Raw genomic sequence first — 26661 nt, forward strand, 5'->3', positions numbered from 1 at the left:
GAAACTGAATTAACACACCAACAAACACACATTACCATCCCCAGAGCCTTGCTACACCGCTAGAGTGGCTAAAAACACAAAACATGTCATGAAACACAAAGGTAGAGAGAAAAGTAGACAGGCAAGCAGACTAACCAATGAAAGACGTCTCTCCCAGGTAGCCTCTCCGTCTGAGGACCACCTCCAGGAACTTGTCCTCCTCATCCACCACGTAGTACTCTTTCTCCAGAGAGATCCAGGACCAGTCTAGACGGAACTGCTGTCCCTTCAGCTTGTTCCCACCTGGACAAAATATACAAGAACATCAAGGTGTTTTGTTAATATTTACACCAAATGTGTTTTTTCAGCCTGTTTTTGTTGTTAATATTGTTTAATTAAAAAAAACAGTAACCAGTAGTTTAGTATTCATCGACATGAATTGACTGAATGTGTTGCTCTTTTTTAAAACCCTATTAGTGTAGACATACTGTTTATTATCTAGGATATCTGTGGAAATATGTTACTGCGGTGGGTGTGTGTCTACATTTTTTCTTTCTTTCTGTGACCCAAGTGGGCAATTACTGCAAAACTGAAATGAAGAAAAATAATTCAATGTTTTAATTATTTTCAATGTGCAGTCCAAATATTCACAACACATCTGCTGCAGACTAGTTACAGATTCATAAAAAAAAGAAATCACACAATTTCATACCTTTCCATAACTAACAGTCAATCTTTTCATGTACACTCGCTTTATAATCAAATTCTAATTTTCCTTCATTGATTGTTTTTTCTTTTCTACTCACTTGTACAAAAATAGCACATCATCCTGAGGATTTGAACATGCTAGCCAATCAACATAATTAAGGAAGGGTTTGCAGAGTAGTTGTGCTAGTGTTAGAATAATAGAGCAATTTAATAGATGTCACTTCAACAAGCGGACAGGAAGGATGCTGCCTTGTGTGGCTAATTTACCCACCTACTGCAGGGGAAAAGGATCCAGTTCTGCAATGATGAATGGAAATAATGAGAAAACACTGTAAAAGTGAAATAAATGGAGTGGAGAAAGGTTTTTTCTTCTGCTTTTGTGGTGATGAACAATACCTAACTATGCGCGGAATTCCTGTGAACACTAAACTAAATGTCTGTGTGTGTGTTTGAGCTGGCAGAGGTGAAGGATTGTTTGTGCAAACGTTAAGTGTAGGCTGTCAGAAAGGATATCTCATTTAGTTGTACTGAAGACAATTTCAAAGCTGTTTGTTCTTTCAAGTCAGTCATGCCTCTTAAAGGCTGAAGCTGTAAGGCTGTTCAAAACACATACAGCATAGCACTTCACCTCCACCATCATGGAGGTCTTAAATGGCAGGGGGGCCGTATAGTAGTTCAAACATCCTCATGTAAAAAATAGGTGAGTAATCCTGCATTCTGACTCTGATAAAAGATAAAATAAAAGCATTTTCCTTTCCATCTCGATCAATAAAGTATTGTAAATAGCATCATAAATTGTGGAGATGCTGCTCTCCACCTCCACAACTAGTACACATACTGTACAGATCAGCTAGCATTCTGTTTATGGGAAGTACACAGATTTTAAACATAAAAGTCAGGTTTACAGATCTTAGTGAGTGCTACTGCGTATTTGGAAAAAGTTGTATAAAGCATTCTGTGGCTCAAGAGACAGCTGCTGGTTTTGCACAGCTGTCACTTGGGGTTGAAGACTACAAGTTTGAAAAAATCTGCGGGTGTGGAGTTAGAAAGAAGTGAGGTTACTAGACCCTTGTAGCCTGCGCCTCAATTCTGCTTGAGGCTATAGCAGCTTGAGGCTACAGCAGCTACTAGCATTTAACACACCTGAATCTTTGACCAAACTAATGTTTGTTGCATTGTGGGTAATATAGGCCAGGTTTTGGAGGAGGAAGACGGTGTGGAATAAAAAATACAACATCTTTGCTTCTGCTGCATCGATTTTTTTTTTAAACTGTCCATCATGAGTCCCGCAGCGTTCCAGGAGTGCAATCCTAAATCAGTGGAGTACCCTTTTCGAATAAAGCTCTGACATGAAATGCCAACATGGTGCTAAAACTCAGCAGAGGTGAAAAGTTCAGCACTTTCCGACTTGGCAGACATAGCTACAACATGCTGGGGTGAGGAGACAGCTAATATAATCAGAGCTCACGTATCCCTCCGAAAGCCTGTAGGCCAAGTTCAGGCCTCACTTAGTAGGTGTAAATACAAAATCGCACACATACACCCATGCAAACACACACAACTCTACAATTCTACTTTGCTGCAACCTTGACTTTCATCCCAGCTTCCCGATAGTAAATGCATCATAAGCTGCCTGAAATCTTAGTGTGTGCATATGTGTGTCTGCATGTTTGTGTGTGTGTAGTCCTTCTGTGTGACCTCCCACTGGAGGTGAGGAGCTGTGCACAGACAATAGGGATCTGAGTCAGTGGGCTTCAGACTGTCTCATTCCTCCAGCCTTTTGGAAGGATAAAAGACCTTTCACATGTGCTGACTATACAAAAAAGCAGCTTTGAAATCATCCTCAATAGAACTAAATTCACTTTACACCCTCTTTCAAAGGCTTTCCCAACAAAAACTCACCACAAGGGGTTTTTGAACCAATTAGGGATTATAGTTTCTGTATAGCAAATGTAAAGGATCACTGAGAAATCTGCAGAGAAAAACTTTGATGCTTCTGTTCTACTGATCTATGAAAGAATAATCACTGACAGCTGTCCGGTCAGACCAGATAATTTCATAATCACAAAGGCTTGAAATCAAAAGGCACGTAACCTTAATGCACAGTAAGAATGTTTCTGTTACTATCCTAGCTCTATACAATGCTCTTACTAAGTGTGTGAATTGTGACGCTGAGTTGGTTACAGCTGCTGGTTTTTGCCTTTCCCTTCAGATGTACCTGATATGTTCAGTTAGTGATCAGCGTGCAGCATATCATCACAACCTGACCCAGATAGCCTATAGTCTCAACTACATGGTCAAACTTTAAATAACATGATTGGTAGGTCCTCAGTCATAAATTACATTTACTGATCACATTGGTGTGAAAAAAGATGATGAAGACTTTTTTGAGTAAGAATAGTTTTGGCATTTAAATATCTTTATCATTATTATTAGTTACTATTATCTTAAGTTTATCTTGAGTTTAGATTTTTAAATAATATTTCTTCACCACTTTAATGCTGTTTCAAAATGTTAATAGCAAGATTAATAGTTATGTTATCAAATACACATACATCATGAGAGCTTTTTGTTTGATATTATTAAAGCAAATGGCTACATGTAATGTGAAAGGGTTGCTTGCAGTGATGAATCAATGAGAATTGTACTCTCAACTTTTTAGGCTCATTGTTGTGAGCCACAAATGAATTCATGACTCTAAATGAATGCTAAATTTGTCTGTTGGATGTAGATAGGCAATTGTTTGCTAAGATGTTAGCCATAAAAACTTTATTAGGCAATAATGTCTTTCAGCTTGTTTCAGAGCTCCTCTGCCTTAAATTGACAAAAAATGATTATACAGCACTAATACTTTATGAAATTGTTTGTTTATGACTTTTCCAAACTTATTCCTGGGTAGGCTTCACAGAGACATACAAGCACAACTAATACTAGGTGTACAATTAAAATTGAATGCAGCAGTGAAATTACAGATCATGTAAGATGAAGGCTGAGTTAGTGCGGCTTTTATTTCCTATTAAATAATGTCTTTTCATACAAAGGGTATCGGTGCAAAAGCTCTCATCCCACAGTAAGCCATGCCTTTCTTTTCTCTCAAACCTTCTCTCTCCAAAGACAGGTCCTTGACCTCTAAAAGTAGCACCCCATAAAGCTACAATCATTCATTCAATAGCACATCAAAACAAGTGCTACTGACCTTCATCTAGGCCTAAGTATCTGCTCTGTTTCTGAATATGCCGCTGGCAACAGCCAAGATTCTCACACTTTGAGCTTATGAAGAGGATTGAGTCTTTCAAGTCATAAAACTTGAGGCTATGTGAAGTCAAGAGACATTAGTTTTTAAGTCAGAGTGGAGCTGTGAGTAATTTTTCATTCATTCATTTTCATTGAATTCTTGATCTGATTGATTGATCTGAAATGAGTTTAGAGAAAAAGAAATGTTGAATAACGGGGTAAGACAGCAAGAAAGATCTCTAAACATCTGCAGTGTTGGGCATCACAACTAATGAAACATAGATTGACATCAAAACAAATTATAGCTGTCATAACCCAACCGGTCAAAGCAGATGGCCACCCTCCTAGAGCTGGGTTCTGCTTGAGGTTTCTTCCCGTTAAAGGGGAGCTTTTCCTTACTGCTGTCGCCAAGTGCCTGCTCATGGGGGAATTGTTGGGTCTCTCTCTCTGTAAATTAAAGAGCATGGTCTAGACCTGCTCTGTGTGAAAAGTTCCCTGAGATGACTTTTTGCTGTGATTCGGTGCTTTATAAATAAAACTGAATTGAATTGAATTGAATAATGTTAGACGCTATTAGTATTTCTTCTGTTCATTCATATGACACCTCAGGCTTTTCTTAACACCAAATCACCATTACAACCACTTTAATGGCATTTGACACTCTGCTACAGTATGATTATAGGTTACTAAATGTCACTAAGTGAACAGTGTCCACTTTACTCTCTTAGTCTGTCAATACCAACCACTAGACATAGCAAATATGGATTTACTGCTCATCCTGCAACCTGCAACATTAAATCCTCAGAAACACATTCCCTGAAAATGCTTTTTCAAAGGAACCTCTTTTCCAACACAGACTTCATGCTCATCCAATAAACATAACTCACATTAATATGTACAATAACACACACACACATAAAGGAGGAACTATCATTCGCAGGTTTTGGGGATGTGTGAAGGATGTGTGAATGTGGGGGGAGGGAAGTGTGGACTATGCGATCAGCTCTCTTGTGCTGGACCATTTGTGCTTTTGATAACCAAGACTGCTGGATCATTCACTGCAACATCTTAACATCCAACACAGCACATTAAAATGGCATTTAGATAAGAATCATTGTTACCACATACATAAATGTAGACATTTACTTACTTTATTTTCTAATTTAAAAAAATTGAGACTAAGCGTGCATATCTGAGACTTCACACCCAAAATCAAAGGAAATTTTTCACAGCAAGACAATGCCGTCTGTTGCTCAGTACATCTATTCTGCTGCTGGCTGTGTGGCCCTTCCCTCACTGTTACGTCTCCATCTGCCTTCTGTACTCTTTTGTGTATAAGTCCCCAACTCCCAGTGCAACTGGCAACCAAACAGCTATATGCAACCAACAAACAATGATCTCTCTCACCATGGAAAACTTTCCAGAAACATGGAACTTGGACGTTAACGCAAAATCTGCTATTTCTTCCAGTTGGCAATGTGTTCCTTTTCACAAAGAATGTAGCATATGAAGCTCTGTAACACTCTTTCTGCTAAAATAGGCCACCAGTAATATTGCAGTAGTAATAGAAGCCCACGAACCATCACTCTGACAGGAGTGTCACTCTATATACATTTTGATGGCTGACAAAATACAGACACCTCACATCCCCTCTGGATGTTTTAATACCTTGTAGTTCACTTTAAGAGGTGGATGGAAGCAATTGTGTTCCCTGAGAGATGTGTGGCAGCCACTGTGCTTAAGTTGAGAGAGAGGTTTGGCTTGTGTGCAGCTAGTGGTAAAAAGGATCAAGAAGATCATGCTGGGTTCTGCAATCCACGGCTTGTACTAGGTGTGTTTGGACATGCATATATCAGACTGAAAGCAGGTCATTTTACAGGTCTTTTAGCAACACCATAATCCAGTGTGTATGTGTGTTTGTGTTGTGTGTGTGTGTGTGTGTGTGTGTGTGTGTGTGTACGTCCCACTACATCTATTCTTCGCCCGAGGCAATCAGCATGATAGTGGATATCTCCTGAGGTGTGGTGAGATATAGGCTGGCTGACCAGGAATTCATGGCCCTGGGCATACACAAGTACTTAAAATACTGCTAGACCCAAAGGCAAATTAAAGCCAAAGTGTGTGAGGTTTCTATGTTGTTAATTTACCGGGATCAAGTACATTTTGACTGTCTGGACTGCTGCTTTGCACGTGTGTAGGTAATTATGTCCAGTAGTCGCAGGGCTTGATCAATCACTTCACAGGACTTCAAACCAAATGCAAGGACAAACCTGGTGATGCTGTTTATAACTCGCAGTATTATATACAGTGTACGTGATGTGTGCGCCAAAGTGTGCCTGTGGGCAACAGAGGAAGTGAAGTGCACATACATTATCCCCCCCACCGACAATAAAGAGGTAAAAGTTGCGTGCGACAGAAGAACACATTGTTTCCTTCCGATATTGAATTGCCATCAGGCATGACTGTGGTGCAGAAACACCTTAAGCGACCTTGCACATGAAACCTTAAGAAACTGACATCAGGGGCAAAGAATCTTCACTCCTTTGAAGTTCTTGTGATACACTTAATAACCGTGAGCTTTTTCACTGATGTCTGCAAAGACAGCCATATACGACCCTGGGCATCGCTTAAAGCTTAAAATGAGAAGGCTCGGGGACAAAGAAATTGTGGCTTCCTTTAGGTGTACTTGTGTGTCTGAATAGCTGTACAGCAGTGCATGTGTGTGTACATAATATGTCTGCATCTGTGTTTAAGCGCGTGTGTGACTATGTGAGTGTCGGATGAATGATGACACCTAAAAGCATTTGTTCTCCTGCAGGATTTCTTTGTGCTCATCACAGAGGCAGAACTCCAGCACGCCTATCACTCCAGCTTAAGCGCAAGTCTCCCCATGCCACCAATATAATATTTAACAGAGGGATGGGTCTAATGTATCTCAGGATGGTTCCTGGCACTCCTGAGAGCAAACTCTGTCTGATAAACCAGCTACTGAAATCTCTGGTTCCTCCTTCCCACTTTTTCTCTGCTCTAATTTCCCTCCCGTATCTCCTCCGCCTCTGTAAAACTAAATTTTATTTTGCCAGAAAAACTTTCATTTTTACCTCGGCCGCTTTCCCAATGTTTACTTTTTTTTAGATGTGTGGTTTTTATTAGAGGGTTTGAAAATATGAATAATAAAGCGAGTTAACAGTTCATAACGTTTCCCCAGTGCTGTGTGCTTTCATATTGCAATGTTGACAGAGAATGCAAATGAAGTATCACTCTATGTTGTAATGTTTATATGATTTAAACATAAATTAAAGATCCATTAAAAAATGAAATAGCAGTAAACAGAGACGGTAAGGACAGCACATGTAAACACGGTAAAACAAAGAATGAGAATTAAGATATTATGTGAGCTATAATTTTCATTTTCCGACAGTTTTTTTTTTATATTTTATATAGAGAAAATCATACTCCAAAGAAGATTTCTGTAATATGAAGAGATGTGGATATAAAGGAGTTATGCACTGCATGCCATCTAAAAAGGAAGAAGGATGGGGTGAAAATTAGATGGAGAAAAAGCTGCTAAATAAAAAAGAGTGAGGTAATGGTGTGAACAAAAGGTAACAGGAAAGCAAAAGATATCCTCCGCTGATAACTGGGAACCATGTATTCAGATAGTCAAAACTGTCAAAAGTCACGAGTGGCAAAATAAATGTTGAAAAAGATTCAGTTTTTTTGTTTATTCTTGAGATTAAAGGATGTTTGGTCATACTTATGTGTTTACATGTGGCGCACTGGCTGTCAAGCAAAGAGAAATGCAGAATCAATGATGATTGTCATGATGAAAAATCCCTTCACATCTCTCAACAAGTCTCATGCTCACATTTCAATGCTGTAATGAGATGCAGATCATTGTGAGCGAATGTGCTGTAATCCTGCAACAGAGATCCATCAGCACCAGCGCTGACAGACAAACACCGCAGGCGGAGACAGACAGCGGGAAAAGACAGCAAGAGTGTGCCAGTAAAACCAAATCCTGACACCTAAGACAGTCGCACAATAGACCACAACATACTTTGAGATTAAACTCTGCCAGACAGGGGGGGCAAAATATTACAACTGCACCTCGACGGGAAAAGAGGACATTGACTGACTGAGAGGCAGACAAAAATAATACTAAAGAGCGAAATATATAATGAACGCATATGTTGAGTGGAGTAAAAAAAAATGGACAATGAATAAAACACATCCAGCAAGATCCAAGACTGACTGTGAGAGGGGAGAGATGAAGAGGATAAAGATAAGAGAGTTGGGCCCTGGGAGAAGTGAGTGACAGTAAATTCCTGAATGCAGACAGATGAAGAGAATCCTCGTCTAAAGCCAGGGGATGTGAGCGTGTGTCAGTCTGAGCTACATGCTAATGTATTACCTTACAATTCTTCCCCCATCAGTAAACGTAGCTGGACAGGTTAACAAAAGTTTAATGGATTAACCTGCTCAATTTGTGGCCACGGTTACAGCCATTTTAAGCCTGACATTGTTTGCTTTATAGGTTCTGTCAAGTTTAAACTCAGTCTCCAAAGCAGGTGAGGTATACTGAAAGTGGACTAACAAAAACAACAATACAACTAACGTGTTTCAACTTTGGAATTGAGTTCAATACAGCTATTTCACTTCCAGAAATTCAAAGAAATCCAGAAATCTGAAACAAAAGATCCCATTTACATTCAGTATATTCATGGATGACTTCATATTTCTGAGCCAAGAAATAATCAGACGTTCTGATAATCAGAACATCATTCTACTATTAAGTTTTCATATGTTAAAGACTTTAAAAGTCATTAAAGTAGCATTTTAAATTGGCTCCTTTATTTCTTTTTCAGAAACTGATTTCTTTCATCCATTAGAAAGAATCTCTGTATGTACATAAATAATTTGCGACACTTGTCATTTGATAGAGAAGAGGACAATCAGACGAGGTCATTTCATCTGAAGTGTTGTGTGACTGCTTTTATGAAAAAAGGGCCTTTTGAAAAGAGGAGAAAAAAGTCACAGTGGCACCACAGATCTACACCCAATCACACATACACAAACAAAGCTGAAGATAAAGAACTACTGCCCTTGCAGTAGTCAGTGGTTATAATTAGTCTTCTAACGGTAACAGGGGAAAAGTGGTACACAAAGTATTTTTTTATATTAAAGACATTTGTGAAGACCAAGACAAGCATGTAATGTGTACTGTGTGCAGTGAAACGTGGATGAAACGGGGATATAGAGGCTGCAGGGGGTGTTTTAAAGGGATATATCGTTGAAACTCTAGATAAAGGAGTGGTATGTAGGGGCTGCTCGTGGGTGAGGGAGGGGTGAGGATAGGATGAAAGGATTCTATTGTAACGATCAATCCCGTTTGCAGTGGAGGGAGCAACATTCAGAGGAAAGAGGGGATGAGGAGAGAAGTCAAGAGGACACACTGGTCTTATTCAGCAGGTATAAAGTTAAGCACGCTCAGAAAAGTGTGAGAATGTATGAAACATGTGCTACTTTGTAACTACACCTCAAATGCAACATGAAAATTCAGGTTTTGACATATACTTTTTAGAGGTGCTACCGAAATACAATGGAAGTTAATAGAACAGCAAAAACAAACAAAAAAAAAAACATCAAAAAAATTCAACAGCAACATTTCATGGGGCTGTTTCTTTGGTAGAAATTTATTCTAATGAAAATTATCAACAGCAAGGGTATTGCTAACAGTATGGATAGACAAAATTAATTTCAGTGTTGTGAGCTCCGGAAATTATATTCCATTCATCTCCATTGTATTATGTTGGTGGCAGAATTCTCACAGATATCTCAAAACCTCAACAAATAATATCCAAAGTATATAGCTACATGTCACTAGAGTTAAGTGAGAAACCATCTTATTAGTAACAGTGAAACAATTGGTCAATTAATGCTGCTCTTTGTTTGTTTTGCGTGTTTGTGTGATGACAAACTGATTATCTTTGGGTTTTCGGCTTTTGGTTGGACAAAATAAGACATTTGAAGACGCCACCTTGGAATTCAGGAAACTAATGGTCATTTTCCCCTATTTTATGACATTTTATAGACCTAATAATTAGTAGAGTAATCATGATAATTATCAGCAGGTCGATCAGTAATGAAAATAATTATTAGTTGCAGCTCAGTTTTTCAAAAATGATGTTCAAGAATTATGATCTTCAAATTTGCTCCACAGAAATTTGTGTTGTTTTCTGCTGTTCCACCAAAACTATCTGAACTTCTCACAGCCAAAGAGAAGCATGGGAAACAAGCCGTGTTCCAGCCAATTACATTTAACTATAGTGATCCCAGCTGGTCTTAACCTGTGACAGAAGGTGTTTCCTGCCACTATTCCCCTGTAGATGAGCCTGTAATAGGGCCATGTAATTACCAGTGGCTGCCTCGGAGCTCTGCCCAACTCAGACGCCCAGGGCTCTCATTACCCACAATGCTGCCTGGGCTCTTAAATATCAAACACCTCTTTGTGCTGGAGGCCCGACCGCCCCGTAGCCCTACGGCTACCCCTCTGCGCTCTGCTGTGCATGCATGTGTGGGATTGTTTCTGTGAGTGTATACCGTGGCACATGTAAATTATTGTTTTCACACATCATTGTATATAGGTGGATCCAAATACATGTACATTCATGTGTTACGAGAGGATAATGCTCACTTCCTAAAAAATAGAGGCTTGAGTTGATTTTAGTGACTTTTGGGGAGGAACTACTGAGAGGGATGTTCTGCACTTTGTTGTACCTGCTGCTGAAATTCACTGTAGTGCAACAACAATGTTAACTAACTGTTTTTAAATATTTATTCCCGTTGCTTTACACATTTTAGGTCTGGAATCAGTTTGCAGAAACACCTACTCTCCCGAGAGGGAAGGAAGCCCAAATGGATCCAGTAAACTTAAGGATTGATAATACTCCTGTACTTGAAGTAGAGAGCTCCTTTGAAAAGCCTTGAGTCTTTTTTATTTAAGCCAGACTGTTGCCAAGAGCAGAGAAAAAGAAAAAAAATCTAAGAACTTTACAGGAGCATGGACGATCAATTAGTCAATGTTTCTCCTTTCATGTGCATAAAGGAAGTGTTATTCTTCTGTGCATTAGCACTTTCGCATTAGCACTTTCTTCTAAGTGCATAAGTACTACATGATTAAAAACACCTCTGAAAAATGGATCTAGGGCTAATTCACAAAACCATTAGTTCATGTTTTTAGATGAAAAGTGCGCAGTAGAATGGTTTGCTTCTTGTGTATTGTGGAAAGAACATTTAAATTTGGATGTTGGCGGTGAAGACAAATAGTAGTGTGAAACTGGAGGAGAAAAATTGTCATCTAAACACGAATGTTATATCCCATTCTGATATATCCAAATACACTCAGCCAGTGGCCCATAATCTTGACACTGTCTTTTAAATCGACACTTGACATTTCTGAATGTGAATATGAGAATTTCTCAACAACTTCATCAAATTCAGATACCCTGATAATGGGAAGATTACAAGGCTCTACACAAATTGTTCTGTTTGGTTTTTAATGCAGCACCATCAAATCTAAACATACAGGAGGAAAATGAACAGACGGTCTGTTGCACCTTCTGCACCTAAACACGTGTGCTGTTATAAAACAAGTGTACCTCCTTTACTGTACATTTAAGGACGAAAGGAGCAGTAATTTAAGGAGTTAGTCATTTTCACACAATTTACAAATGTGTGGGTACACATTTGCACATGTATAATAAGGCTGCGTTAGAGTTGAGAAATTTTAATTAACCTGTATTTTGTATCTCGGTGACAGCAGAAAAAAGGGTAGGCACTGATCAATTAGTTATATTGACTAGAGAGAAAAAGAGCAGAAGCCAATAACAGCTAAACTCATTATCCAACAGTTTTACAACATGTCAAGTGTGGACCTGGAGTTGTGCCTTTGTGGTCATTACACTTAAACTTGAAACTTTTACAAATCTTTCTATAAATACTCATCATAATCAATACTTTTGGGGGTTACAGTGGCCCTAAGGACATATCACTTAAGGAAACAAGACCCAGTAAGGCAAGAAACAATATAATTTTTTTGTGTATGTTTAGGTATTTATAGCATTTCTTCATTTGGAGTACATTTCCCCTTATGATAGAGCTTTTACTGTATAATATTTTGTTCTTATGGCCCATCAATATAAATACCCAAACAATTTTGTCAGTCTAAATTTGATTGCAGCCTTAGTAAATGTTGTTACTTCAATAGTGATCATTTGGGTTCAGTATTACTAATTTTAGATTTCTTCCCTGAGCTTGTTGAACTTGGACAGATGCAACTACCTCTAAAGCTCTCCTTCACTCTCACAAAATGTCCTATATGAGACTCCCAGTACCTGATTGCTTAATTAGCTGCTGCCTTACTAAATGGATGCTAATTTTACACACATGTTTCAAGCACACATATAGAGCGTAATGTACCGCATTGAATGTGCATTTGCATAAATCAGGCTGTGAATGAGTTATTATGCATCTCTAGCTGGTCACAACAAAACAGAGGAATATTTATTCTGATTTTATACATAAAAATGAAAGCAGGTTTTTATTTATAAACCGAAAGTGCTTACTGCTCTATATATGAGAGTTACCCTTCTAACCCTCTAGAGGCAAACAGTTGAAACACTTAAATAAGTACATTTCAGGCTGATCATCTCAAGGTTTATTTATTTTGTATTATGTAGCTTGTATTTTTAATACATATTGATCAAATTTCTTTCTCTATGCCAACGGAAAGCCTGCAAAATCAGAATAGTATGCAGTAAGACTGTATGACATATCCTACAGCCATATTCACAAATTATACAAGCAGTCTGTCTCATTAAATCATTGAACTGTGAAAATGACATTTGTTAATCTTGGCACCACAAAAGCAGTTTTCTATCTTTGATAAACCTGGAAGTCTTGTCAGTTCACTAGTAAGCTAATAGGATGTAGCATAATTTGTAGTGTACAGTTACAGACAGAAGACCATGGCATATGTAAATTTTTCAGAAATTGACCCACAGTTGCAGCAGCTCTGAATAGCAGATCACCTGAAGTCACAAATGAAGTCAGCACAAGCACCAGTCACCTCATGCATCTGAAGCTGACAAAGGGATGGCTCCCATTTAGCCCACTGATACAGAATGAAAACAACAGATTCAACAAAAATACGCTTCACCGAACTGTTTGTTAAATCTGCCAGGAACAATTTACAAAATTCAGCTCGAATTCAGTGCTATCAGCTGGAATACAATGCTTGATTTGAGTGGTTTCAATCACAATTATGAGTTGTGAGTTATGAACAATGAGTTATTCTATGAACCCTGACAACTATGTACCCGGAAACCCAGAGAGAGGAGGAGACAGTCTGTGTTCACCCAGAGTGAAACTGGTGGGTCTAAAGGTTAGAGAAACCATACAATAACCAACCTACTAGTATATGGCTGGATGTGTTTGGTCAATGTGTGAAATTGTGGCCAATTTGTTACAGGGACAGTCAGTCGTAGTGTCTATAATGTGAATTCCTGGATATTAAATGTTCATCTGCAATTTTCTGTAGTGGTCCCAGTAATATTTGCTGGTAAAGTTTACTGAAGGAGAACATCAAATGACATGGCTAAGCTTTGTTTGAGTCAGAAAAAAGGTTATGAATGCAGTTGCAAGAACAATACTTTATACTCATATATTGGGATGTTTTATTTGAAAGAGAACTTATTTTCACTCTAATTCTAACTATTCTAATTATCTGTGAACTCACCCTGCTCTTTCATCTGTTTCACTCTGCATATGTCTCGTTTTTCACACTGCATTGTGTGTTTTGTCAGAGTGATGGTTATTTGGGGTACTTGAACTGTGCACTCTGCCTCATGTCCCTAACCCTTTCCTGGTTGAGAATTATGGAGGCTGCAGTGAAAATTATAAATGAAAGTTTCGACAATATTTTGGGTGCAAATTCAGAAGCGTTATCTCTGCCCGTTTACCGCAGTTACAGCCAAATCAAGTGCACCGGCAGAGCAGCCTCCCCACACTAAACTGATATAACAGCCTACATGAGTTGCATGTTTTACCTGCAAGTCTCGTGTTTTAATGCTGTTGTTCATCGTTTGTGATGTGAAAACATCAGAGAAATAAAAAGTTTGCGTCCTGGTGTTAGTCAATTATAAAATCGCAAACGCACCACAGAGCGTCTCTTCCGCCAGCTGCTGCCAGCTGGAGAATCGAACCCACTGGATGGTAGAGGAGGAGACGGTAGAGATGCTGGTACGCGTCTGTTTAAACAGCAGTTCAGCTGCATTTAACACCAGAGCTGAGAGCGTCAGAGCTCAGAGCAGGAAACACAGTCGCTCTGCGTTGTGCTGCAGGTCTCCGCTTCCATCATCTCGTGCCAATTCGTTTTGAAAGAGCAACAGCCAATAAAACTCCAACACTCAGCTGGCCGACCAATGGTGTAACTTCATCACTCACTCACTCACTCACTCACTCACAGACAACCATGGTTATAGGGCTGGTCTGTGGCCGGTCCAGCCAAAAAGTGGCAAGTTTGATCTTCACTTGCATCTATCAACATTTTGTTAAAATGTCATTTGGCAACACATTCAGGACCCTTTCTGCTCAATCAGTGTAAAGTCTCTGTGCAAAAAAAAAACAAAAGCTAAAATCTAAATGTAAATATAAAGATAGAAAGGTGCTATCTTACCGTTATCCTCAACAGAGAAGTGGAAGAGATCAGATGTAGCATTTTCTTCATTCGACAACACATAACAGATGTTCAGGTCATCAATATCAGCTGTAACAGGAGAGTAACTTTAGTTTAGTGTAAAAAAAGTCAAAAATATGGAAGTGAAAAAAGTGAAAAAAACACCTCAAGCCAACAAAGGAAAACAACCACAAAATCAAAATGACAAGGAAATGGCAATAAATGTTTTGATATGTTTTGCAGAGAGCAAATGATTTCCAGTGTCCTCTCTATTTAAAAGTGAAGGATTACACTGTCATGTCAATGTGAAATGATGCGTGATGAAAATTTCACTTAAAGCAAGGTGATAGCTAAATTATAAACTGTATATTGAAGAGATTTGCCCTTGTCAAGATTAAAAAAATATATTTATGAGACAATTTGCATTTTAAGATTAAAAAAAAAACTTCATGTGAAGTTTCACGCTGGCAACAGAAATAGCCTCAAATGCACTTTGAAGTTGTAATATGGCTTTATGGCTTGTTCAAACACTCTCTCTGTCAAATAATTGTTCAAAGATGGAATCTGTCCCGCTTCAGCACCATATCAGCTACAGTAACAGCAGGTCTCTTGTATCACACTGATTCAGTTCCTTATCAGCACTCAGCATGAACAATTTTCTACCAGAGAAAGCATTCTGAAAGTCATGCATCCGTAATCCAGGACGATAAGGCCACAACCTAAAATTCGAGACAGCTCAGACTAAACCAACAGAAAATGTTTAAATTCTAAACCTGCCAGCTCTCTGTGTCAACACCTCTGAAAACCAGGTGACAATGGATCTTTTTAATGACAGACGAGGCTAAGAATGTTAAAAACAGGATTGCGGCGGGGCACCTACGCTTCCACAGCTGTTTTGCTAACATCTCTGAATTACAGGGCTCGGTCTGCATTTTTTCCACGATTCTCCAGAAACGTCTGTTACAGTGCAGCAAAATCATCAAGACTGTGAAAGGGCTTGGCCCCTGCAAACTACCTCCCTCAATAATAGATGTCAGAGGAAGGAGGTTCATAAAAGTATAAACCCCTGACTCCTGACTGGGACGCGTCTTAAACCTCTTAGGTGGCTTCCTGTCAATGCTCCCTCTCCTTCTTCCTTTCACACATGGAGGCTCGGACAAAAATGTATTACCATTTTCCATTAAACAAATATATATTTTAAGATTTTTGTAAGAGCATTGTTCTGCTTTTGAATTAGTTCATTTTTAGCGAGTAGTGGTCTGATCGTGTAGACAAAGCAAGAGGAGGACGACGCAAGTATTGCGGCCTTGAACTTGAGGACCTTGCAAATATAAAGTCAACACGGTGAACCAGGGGCACACTGTTCATCAAATATTTAAAGAGAATGTCTCCTGGGATGTGCCCTGGAAATAGGATGAGTAAATAAAGAGCGAGGGATTGTCTCTTTCACCTGACTGATTCTTCTGACAAGGCTGGTTACACACTCTCTCTCTCTCTCTCTCTTTCTCTCTCACACCCCTTTCCTCATTCCTTATTTCTCTCATGCAACCTACAACTTCGTCATTCCATCCGTTTCCCCTGCCTCCTTTGCACTCTCTTCCACTTTACTTGCTCTCTCTGTCCCCTCTTCTGCCCCTTTGCTTCTCTTTCTCACTGCACTCATGTCTGATCTGTGCCCTTTTTTCTTTTAAAGACTGCAGCCGCACAGTGGTTGTCAAAAGTGCCCATCGCCTGCAGAGTGAAGAGCTCTTTTTCACTCTCTCTTAGACCCTGTCTGTGCTTGTGCTAAGCTGTGGCATGAGCGGGTGAATTTTCTTATGTATTTGTATAATTGCCTCAGCATGATATGAAATACTGCACTGATTGCATCACTTTGGACCTCAATCAGTGGCATTGTTGTCCTGATTCTGTCTGCAATATCAACAAACAGGCATGCAGACATGGCATACATGTTTACATATTTATAGTTCAGGTTGTATAACTCGCTACGTATGTTGGTGGTTTATAATAAATGTATTTTGTTGGGAGTTTAATTTTTTAAGACGCACAAGCTGCAATAAATTCTCTGCAATCGAACTGACCTGGTCAAACATCAGAATGAGCTGCAGCTCAAATGCCATTCTGTCACTAAAAGGTCTGCACTGACCTTTTTACATGATCGTCTACTTCTGTCCTGCTTCATTTAACAAGCCATTGTAGAGAACATCAGATGTGAACGTTTCCCCGGAGATGCAGAAATAATAAGTTATTCATCTCTAACCGTCTACAAGCCATTTGCGTGAAACATCAGCCTCTACTTTGGTCAGCTAATTATGATTTGATGAGCAAGGCACATCTAAATCAGGCCCATAAATTAACTATTGAAATTCCCAAGCCAGTACTGGTCACACATGAATAATTATTACCCCATAAATTAAAATCTTTTGTAGGCCGTGTGAAAAATGAATCAAAACTTACAGATTTGCAAGGATTTTTAACTTAAACATTCTCTAACTTTCTGATTTTCTGAAGTTAAAGAGTATCACATTGAACATTAAGGGATGATAATATTTGATTACAAAAAATGATGACTTGATGACACTGTTTTTAAAATTTTAAAAGATGTCTGAGTGGGGAGAAGGATTTTTTTTACTGTCAGATTGACACTCCTGTCATTTTGCAAACTAATAATGAAAATTATGTTATATTATGGAGTGGAATAACCTTTACGGTAATTGATTTAGTGATTAAGCCAGACTACATTTTAAAATCATAACTGTTTTTTAGGGTTTTTTTTTCTGGAGTCCACCATCACTCTGCCACTGAATAGTGCTTGACAAAATCATTGTCAGTTGATTATGCCATCCACATGCAATATTCATGCAAAGATAATGCATTATAATACTGGTGCGAGTTTTGTTCAGGGCTTACCTTGACTAAATGTGTTGATGGAGTTGTTTCCTTGTCCAAGGTTAACGATGTAGCCATGTTTGGGCTGGGTAGTGATGTGGAACACCAGGGAGGCCGGGCTGCTGTCTCTGTCTTCTGCTCTCAGCACTTTGGAGCTGATGGGGAATCCCAGGTGACCTGTGGCCAAAATCTTCAAAGTGGGGGCACCTTTATTCACCAAAATCTGGGGGACACCGTTGTCAATTGCCACAATGGTGATCTTCATGGTTTGAGGGTGCCGAGTCTCAAAAACAGTGTCAGGGAAAACATAAAAGTCAGTGTGTGTGCCATCAGTGACCGTAAAGGAAAAGGAGTCCTCTGATGATTCAGTTCCGTCGTGTTTGTAGCTGATGAGGTTTTCGTTGAGGTCTTGTTTGGTGAAGCTGGTGACGGGCCTGGACTGGTTGTAGAGGAGTTTACCATGAACAGGCAGCTGGGTGACGGTGAATTTCAGCAGCTTCTCGGCTGTGTCTTGGTCCTCAGCAGTGAGTTCGAATGGTGTAATCAGCTTATTGTGACCTTCTGTGACAATTAGACCATTTACAGTCACAACAGGTTTCTTATTGTCAACATCCACAATAGAGATTCTGAATGTTCTGAAAATAGGATTGTAACCATCAGTAACTTCAAACTCAAAACTGTCCATTTTCAACTCATCATCCGAGGTGTGGATGTAGTAGATCTTACTGCCAGCGAGTTGGAGTTGAGTAAACGACACAATGGGCATGCCAGGAGTATCTGTACACTCCAAGTGGCCTCTAACAGGTGCCCTTGTGATGGTGAAGACCAAGTTCTCATCAGGGCTGTTGAGGTCAGTGGTGCTGAGAAGATCTGTGGTCAAAGTCACACGGCCACCTTCTTTCAGAGACACGCCTTTACTGACCACATCAGGGAAGACCATGTCAATACTGCCCACAGTGATGTAGAAGTAACGATCAATTAGTGGATTAAGTCCATCCGTGACATCAAATTTGACCAAGTCCCGGATGCCCTCTTGTCCGTTGTGTGTGTATTGTATAAGCCCTGCATCAATTTCAGCTTGTGTGAAATTCATGCCTACTGTGATGTTCTCTAGAGACCCGGGTGGGGTTTTCCTCTGCAGGAGACCCTGACCGGGCCCAAACCGGATAATATATGTGAGCGTACTATCATCTGAATCTAAATCTGTTGCTTTTAGTATTTTGTTGTTGATGTCTTTGGTCTCTCCGATTTCTACCTCCAGGCCATCATTGATTAGCATTCTGGGGGTCTCGTCATCAACAGCAATGATCATAACCACGGCTGTTTTCTGCACTGAGTACTTTCCATCCGTCAGAGTGACATCAAAGCTGTCCTCTGTTGTCTCTGAGTCATCATGCTCATAAATAATACTTGATGCCTCCCTAATCTGTTCTAAAGTGAAATTAGTCACCAAAACAGATCCTGTAGATAGCTGGTTTAAAATGGCACCGTGTTTAGGAGGTTTGGAAATTATGAACATCAGCTCCTCAGGTGGGATATCGGCATCAGCCCCGTTCAGAATCGGAGTGTCAATGACAATGTTCATCCCCTCCATCACGACTATCTCCCTCAAATAAATCTCCGGCTTTTCATCGTTTGTAGGGATGATAACAATTGGAAAAAAATGGTTCTCTGAGAAATTTATGCCATCAGAGCACCTAAATGTGAACCTGTCCTCCACTGGCTCTACCCCTTTGTGAATACTCTGCACATAGTAGATATTTCCCTCCCTGATGTCTCTGATTGTAAAAGCACTGATTGCTGTCCCTGACCTGGACTTTTCTGAGCCTGGGGCAGGTGATATATTTTCCACATAGCCGGCGGAGGGTTGGACAATGATGGTGCAAAGGATATCATCTGTTGGAGTGTCATTATCGTCAGCATTCAAGTGCTGAGGGCCGATGGCGTATTTCTCCCCTTCAATGACACTGAATTGAATCCCAACTCCGACCTCTGGGGCCTGGCTGTCAACAGGGAGGATAGTGACTTGAACGTGGACTCCGTTGACCTTATTGCCACCTACTGTCCAATCATCAGACATGTCTGTCAGAGTCAAATTGAAACCGTCCTGCAGAGAATTGAGACCTATCTCACCACCTGTGTGTGCATACACAACCACACCGTTAATGATATCAGCCTGCGTAAACCTAGTGGCAGGCACTCCTTTAACCAAGATTTCACCCATAACTGGAGGATCTTCTACAATAAAGGTCAGCTGGAGGTCATCAGTGTCATCATCATGGCCTTGAATTACATTAGTTGTGATTTCTGTGGCTCCATTTTCCAACACATCTATATAAGACCCAATCGTTCCCGCAGGCAGACTGACAGTTGGAGTTTCATCATCGACAGGCTTTACATTGACTTTGACCGCCACGGTTACAACATGAATCCCATCACTGACATCCAGCTGAAATTCATCGCTCATCGTCTCCTCCCCTCCATGAATATATGATATCTTCCCCTCTGAGATATCCTCAAGTCTGAAAACCCCTTTTTTCTCTAGGTCAGTGAATGCTGCCTGTATCTGGCCATGCTTAGGAGGCTGGCTAAGAGTAAAGGTAATCTGTTTACTCATTGTGTCAGGGTCTGTGGCATCAAGCTCAGCGATAGTGATGATGTGCATGCCACGTTCAAACACTGTGAAGCCCGTGTTAGTAATCTGTGGGGGTTTGTTGTTGACGGGTTGGAGGTAGATAGTGAAAGCCCCCTCTACGCTGTTCCCAGCTGTGTCTTCAACAGTATAACGAAACTGTACGACATGGGCTGTGATTCCAAGCTCAACGTCTGGGGGGCCGTAGGAGATCTTGTGATGATTAATTTGAGCTTGTGTGAACTCAGTGACTTCAGTGTCGGGGCTGTCTGTCAGAACCAAGGAACCAAACACAACTGGGTTATTTTCATCAGTATCTGTCGGAGGCTGAATAACTGTGTATTTGAGGTCACGGTCCTCAGAGTCCAAGTCAGTGTAGCGCAGAAATTCTTTGCTAAAGTGTGTGAGCTTGTACTCCTGAACAGTCATTTGCAGGGTGGTGCCGGGGAACAGCTCAGGGGGTACATCATCTATAGGTAAAACCCGAATTATAAACACACTCTCTCCTGACTCATTAGGGGGATCATTGTCATCCTGAACTGTGAACACAAACTGATCCATGACAGTGTCTGTGTTGTGGGGGCCTATATGCTTGTAAAACAACTTCCCGTCAGTGATATCTTTCTGCAGCCACTCTGTCACCTCCTTCTCATACACTTCATCCTCAGCATTGAACTTCCAAGAGGAGGGGTCCTCTGGGGCGTCTGACTGCCTTAGAAGCACAGTGCCAATTGTGGAAAAGGGGGGGACGATGGTGAATTTAATAGTTGAGTCCTCAGAGTCTATATCAGCAGCGCTGAGCATGAGGGGAGATATAGGCATCATCTGGTTTTTAAATAGCACAAGGCCAGTGTTGGCATTTATAATCGGTGGCTCGTCATCAGTGGGAACGATCGTAATGGGAAAGAGGAATTCTACTTCGTTTATCCCATCCGTCATCTTGAAGACAATGTTGTCGCTGTATGTTTCACTCCCATCATGCTGATACACAACTACCCCTGTTGCAAGGTCAGCAGGTGTGAAGAATTTCCTGTGAGAACCCAGCACCATGAGGTCTCCGTGGCGCAGGCCGTCCACCACTGTTAAGGTGACAATGTCCAGGTTGTCTTCATCGCTGATCTCCAAGTTGTGAGCGCTAAAGAGAGGTCTGGACTGACCCTCGTACAGCAGCTGACCAGTGTTACGTGTCACAACTGGGGCCAAAGAGTTCATCGGTTTCACAACAATCATGAAAGCAAAGGGGTCAGAGATGGCCCCGTCTGTATCTACCACCTCAAACTCAAGCTGGAAAATCCTCTCAGTGTCTGAGTCCAGGGAGGGGGGCTTATAAGCTATTTTCAGATCACGCAAATCTCTCTGGTAGAAGGATGTGATGGGGAGATTTCTATCATCAGTGCTGACTATATAGCCTTCCTCATAAGATAAGGGAGAGGTGATATTGAAAATAAGTTCATCTGGGTTTGACTCTGCATCCTCAGCAGCGAGCATATCAGGGGTGAGGGCAGTCATGACAAACTGACTGACTTCCATCATCATCATGGACACAAAACTGGGCTTAGGGGGAGTATTCTCTTCTCCCTCTTTGATGCGAATCATGAGATGGAAATACTCCTGTTTCACTAGGTTGCCTTCCCTATCATGCAGCTCCACAACCATGGGAACATAATCCCTGTTGGGTGACTTGCGCTCAAACGTGTGCTCATAGCGGATGTCAGCTTGTGTGAATTCATCGCAGTCCATCATTTTGGAAAGTTTACCCCCGTCAATGAGTCTTCCATATCTAGGCAGCGCGCTGCCGCTCGATAAGGATGTGACCTCGCATTTATAAGAGTCTCTGTCATATGTAAACTCTAAAATCTTCTTATCGATGGGGTTACTGATCCCTTTGAGATTATCAACAGTGAGAGGCATGTTTTTGGTGAGTAACTCTAGCTGCGTAAAAACTACCTCAACCTCCATCATAAACGGGATAATAACGGTTTCGGTTTGCGCGTCATACCTGAGCTGCAGCCTTACTCTGTCTTTAGCTGGACTCCTGGACCCGTAGTGGGAATATGTCACGTCATTGGGACCGAAATCACACGGAAACTTTTTGGGAGAGAGATGACCCGGTCTTTGTGAGAGCGGATCATTATCCAAGACGGTGATGCTGCACCGGTCCCCCGGCTGCGTCTGAATCACCAAATCATTGATGGGATCGATGAAGACGGATCTCCCGAAAGGCACACGTATTCCGTTGTTGGCCACCAAGATTGCATCTTCTGACAGTTCAGATCTCAGTGCGTAAAATAATCCAGAGCTGTCAGGCTGCGCGAAAACAATACCTGTTACTGATAAACACAGGAGAAGTCTGTGGAACATCTTGGCAACGGATGTGAACCAAACCATCCGAAAACAGTCACTCTGCCAAGGTGATGTTGAAAAATGTTTCGGTCGTTTCAACTAAACGTAAAAATCCCTTAAGTGTTGGGAGTCAGCTGAATGCCTCGACTGTGATTCCCATGCATCTGTCCGTTCGGTCCCCAGACATGCTCAGAGAGAAAAGCGCGCAGGAGTTTTAACTTCAGACACTTGATAGCCTGCGTAAGAGTGCTACCGCCCAACTCTGCACATATTGGAGGATTTTGAGGGCTTGTTACCTCACCCTTATTGCCAGTGGGCAGTACAGCTGACATTCACAGGGAGGCGGAGACTGGAACATGGACTGAATTACACAGACGCGAGAGATCACATACAGTGCAATCACTGAGTTTCACCAGTCAGGACCATTCTTCGCAAGATTTGATAAAGGTAATATTTCCCTGAAGAAAAATAGCTTATTTGAGTATTGCTCATGTGTAGGCTACATGACACAGATCATATAATCTTGTCATCTGTGCGGATATAAAGACAAACTGATGAAACTGGGAGAAATGTCAAAATTCTAACCCAGAAGGCAACAGAGATTGTCAGTAGTTTTCATGTCAGGAAGAAAACGTTTAATAACTCCACCACGTTTGTTAGGCAACTGCTTTGAGGATAAAGACAGATTTAATTTACGAGAGTTGCAAAACTAATCAATAATTTTAAGAATTTACAACAAAAAAAATCTTATGACTGATCATTTGCAACAAATTAATTGTTTACACATTAATGCAGATATTTAATGCACTAGCAGTCACTAATTGTAATCATTGTAATTATTAATTTTTACATCACCCTGCATACAAGGACTTCGTAGACCATTGTTACATGCCTCTCTCTCTCTCTCTCTCTCTCTCTCTCTCTGTCTCTCTCTCTCTCTCTCTCTCTCTCTCTCTCTCTCTCTCTCTCTCTCCAAATATCTCCTGGTTACTGTCAATAAAGCCAAAAAAAGCTAATTTATATGTATCGAGCAACTTCAGACGATTTTGCACATCATAGTTATTTTTGAACTCTGAGACAATTTTAAGCACAACAAAAATCGATAGAGCCTGAAAAGTAATTTCACAGTATTTTTCATTTGGAGCACGTTCTGGATAGTGCATACTGCATGTATATAATATTGTAAAATTTGGTACTATTATGGTTAGTTTGACTATAAGAATCATAACCATAAGAATCCAAAGAGACAGTCATTATAATCATGGCCAAAATGCTGATGAGATAAACGTTCACAAGTCCTTGGGCTTTAGTCATTACATAAAGGTATACTGTCATTTGTATGCTTGTTGTTGGCTCGGTAATAGTCTCAAATGTTCCTCCTCATTTGCTCCAACTCCACACCTCTTGCAGTTAGCTTAAGTGTGAATAAGGTGATAGAGGCGAAATGGTTGTTTAGTTCATATTCATATATGCACTCATCCATTCATTATTCATCTTACTGTTTATCTTGTTGTGAATAAGCACTTGAATGTGGGGCTCTAAAAACACACTGACCTTCCCTCAAGCAAGAAAAAGAGCCTCTCAGTGCCCACTGGGCTGGAGAAAGAAAGATCCTGTCCTTGTCAGTGTAGATCAGTAAAGAATGCAAAAAAAAATAAAATCTGAAATATAACCATAAGCAGTAACATGGGAATGTGAAATACATTTGGCTTCCAGGGACAAAAAAACGCTGCAAATTGTTTCTTAAGACTGGAGAAAATCTATCCTGCTAGACCGTGGTGGTCCTGGGGGAAAATTTGTACAGCAAGTTGGAACATCTGTCAAGTCTAAGTCATGAGAGAAAAGCCCACTGCTCTCCTCCTGCATGGGAAATGGGCTTTTTGATGTGATCAGTTCTCTGCCATTTTCAGTGTTTCTGCAGAATATTTTTTCATGTGGAATTTAGCGTTTGTGGAGAGAGATTAGCAATGGCTTTGGCAACTGTACCAGTCAAATAAAAAGCATGGTATGCCGTTAATCAAATATAAGTCTGTCAGACGTTTGCGCATAAATTTGCACAATCTCTGAGATACATGGTGTGCTTCTCAGGAACTTACACAAGTTCATCACAAAGAACAGCGCATCAACACTGTAAATATATAACAATTCATACTATTGCTATCATGAGGCAAATTATATAGCTGCCATAATCCTACTGAAGGCTCTTTCTATGAATCTTTTCTTTCAAACATGAATATTTGAAAAGTTCCTCAGTGTTCTTACAAACATGACAGCCTTGAGTCTTTAAAATCCTTATATGTAACTTGAACTTTAGAAGTGCTGCTTGTCACTATTTTGTTCTTGACTCTCCACCACCCACGTTTAAGATGCCACGTGATTAGAGGGTTTGTAGTGCCTTGTTATTTCAAAGTAGATGGCACCCCCAGCTTTTCCAGCTGTCATATACTTTATAGTATATCCTCTTTAGAGCATTCTTTTTGTGAGATGAGACATGAGAGAAAACATTCAGATACATGCATATTAGAGCTGCACTGTGAGAAGTGAGTACATTTAGACAGATTATACTGAAGACCGAAGTCTGTAGGAAAGAGACAGAGGGAGTGAAGAGGAACAAAGGAGGGATGTGAAGATCATTATTACGCAGACCAAATTAGAGACTAGTGAACATTTTCACCTGGACTTGTGTGGGAAACAAAATACAACTCTTATTTTCCATAGGAAAATATTTAAAGGAATCCATACATGATAAGCACTTGTCTGTATGCAATTCCCATTATTTCTTTTTTACTCCCTAGATGCACACTTAACAAGCACTTGTTCTGTTCCCATCTGACTAATTAACACTGAAACTCTAGCTCCCTCCTGCAGTCCATCTCTATCACCTACCAAGCACACTGAAACTTTTTAGAAAGTCCAGCCTCAGATTTATGACATATTCATACAGTATGGGATTTGGAGGTTCCTTCTGCACAGCAGCTGCTCAGCTGTGATAAGGCCACACATGGAGATTCTGGGATTTGAGCCTACGTGGGAATGTAAAAGATTCAAAACTGTCAGGTAATGAGACAGTACAAGGGTTGGGTACCCATCAGATTGTTGCATTTGCATAAAAATCCTGGCAAGCATGCCACAAATGACAAAACATCTCCTACTTTTCATAAAAGCTAATTTAATTGAATAGCAATTTTGTGATGAGTTGGACCCACATTAACCATTAAAAGTCAAATGAGTATTCACCGGTTTAGTGCACATTGATGCAAAGCAGCAGGAACACACCAGAGCAGATTGATCAATATGAAAATGTATGAAGCAGGTTTTATAATGCTCGGTCAAATGGTTTTGTCTTGTTACCAGGACCATAACAATTAAAAAGTCACAAAAAATGTCCACAAATAATTGTGCAACAATATGGATTACTCCTTCAAGGCTGAGTCCCTAAAGTGTGACTCTATACTGCACTAAGAAAACATTTGTTTGTAGACACACACCACCCGCACACACACCTCTGTCTCACCTGAAACAAGAGGCAGGAGTTTTAATCTGTCCTGTGGCAAAGCTGTGTGACACAGCTGACAGTGGAGGTATAGAGGGTGTTTCTGCTTCTGATGTGACTCTTACTTCAGTATGTTTGTTTGAGGGTGTCCAACAATGTTAGAGTCCATGTACAAAATCAGAAGCTCCATGTTTTGCATCTTGATTGCACTGCTTTGGTCTTTTAATGCTTCAGGAGAAAATGTGCCGTGGGTACATTTGTAAAATAACCCCAATGAATAATACATTATATTCATATATTCATACACTGAATACATTTGGGACACAGAAAATATTTACCTATGCTAGACACAATAGTGGAAATGAACCAAGTACATTTGCTCAAGCATTGTATCTAAGTACAACTTTGAGTACTTTCCTTAGGGAATCATCGCTTTATACTTTATACTTCTATTTCACAACAGCTCACTACATTTATTTGACAGCTATAGTTAATAATTACTTTGCACATAAATATTTTACATACAAAACATTTGTTTAGTTTATAAAATCCCAGCAGTAGAAGCTTCTTCTTGGCCAGCTAACATTAAAATTATGATCATATATTAATGCATCATGAATAATAATCCAGTAATTCACTACAACC

At 40.2% G+C, this 26661-nt stretch overlaps 1 protein-coding gene across 1 annotated transcript in view; it reads right to left on the reverse strand.

Moving 5' to 3' along the window:
• The window catches only part of LOC122996056 (FRAS1-related extracellular matrix protein 2-like), a 62219-nt gene extending 39407 nt beyond the window's left edge, over nt 1–22812 (reverse strand). Inside the window, exons 1-3 of the mRNA XM_044371581.1 lie at nt 17570–22812; nt 14660–14749; nt 136–282 (exon numbers count right to left, since the gene is read on the reverse strand). Of these exons, the coding sequence (XP_044227516.1) occupies nt 136–282; nt 14660–14749; nt 17570–22568 (5236 nt within the window). The 5' untranslated portion in view covers nt 22569–22812. The remainder of the gene's footprint in view (nt 1–135; nt 283–14659; nt 14750–17569) is intronic.
• Nucleotides 22813–26661: the final 3849 nt, after the last annotated feature.

The sequence above is a fragment of the Thunnus albacares genome, chromosome 13 (assembly GCF_914725855.1).
Source record: "Thunnus albacares chromosome 13, fThuAlb1.1, whole genome shotgun sequence".
Classification (NCBI taxonomy): Eukaryota; Metazoa; Chordata; class Actinopteri; order Scombriformes; family Scombridae; genus Thunnus; species Thunnus albacares.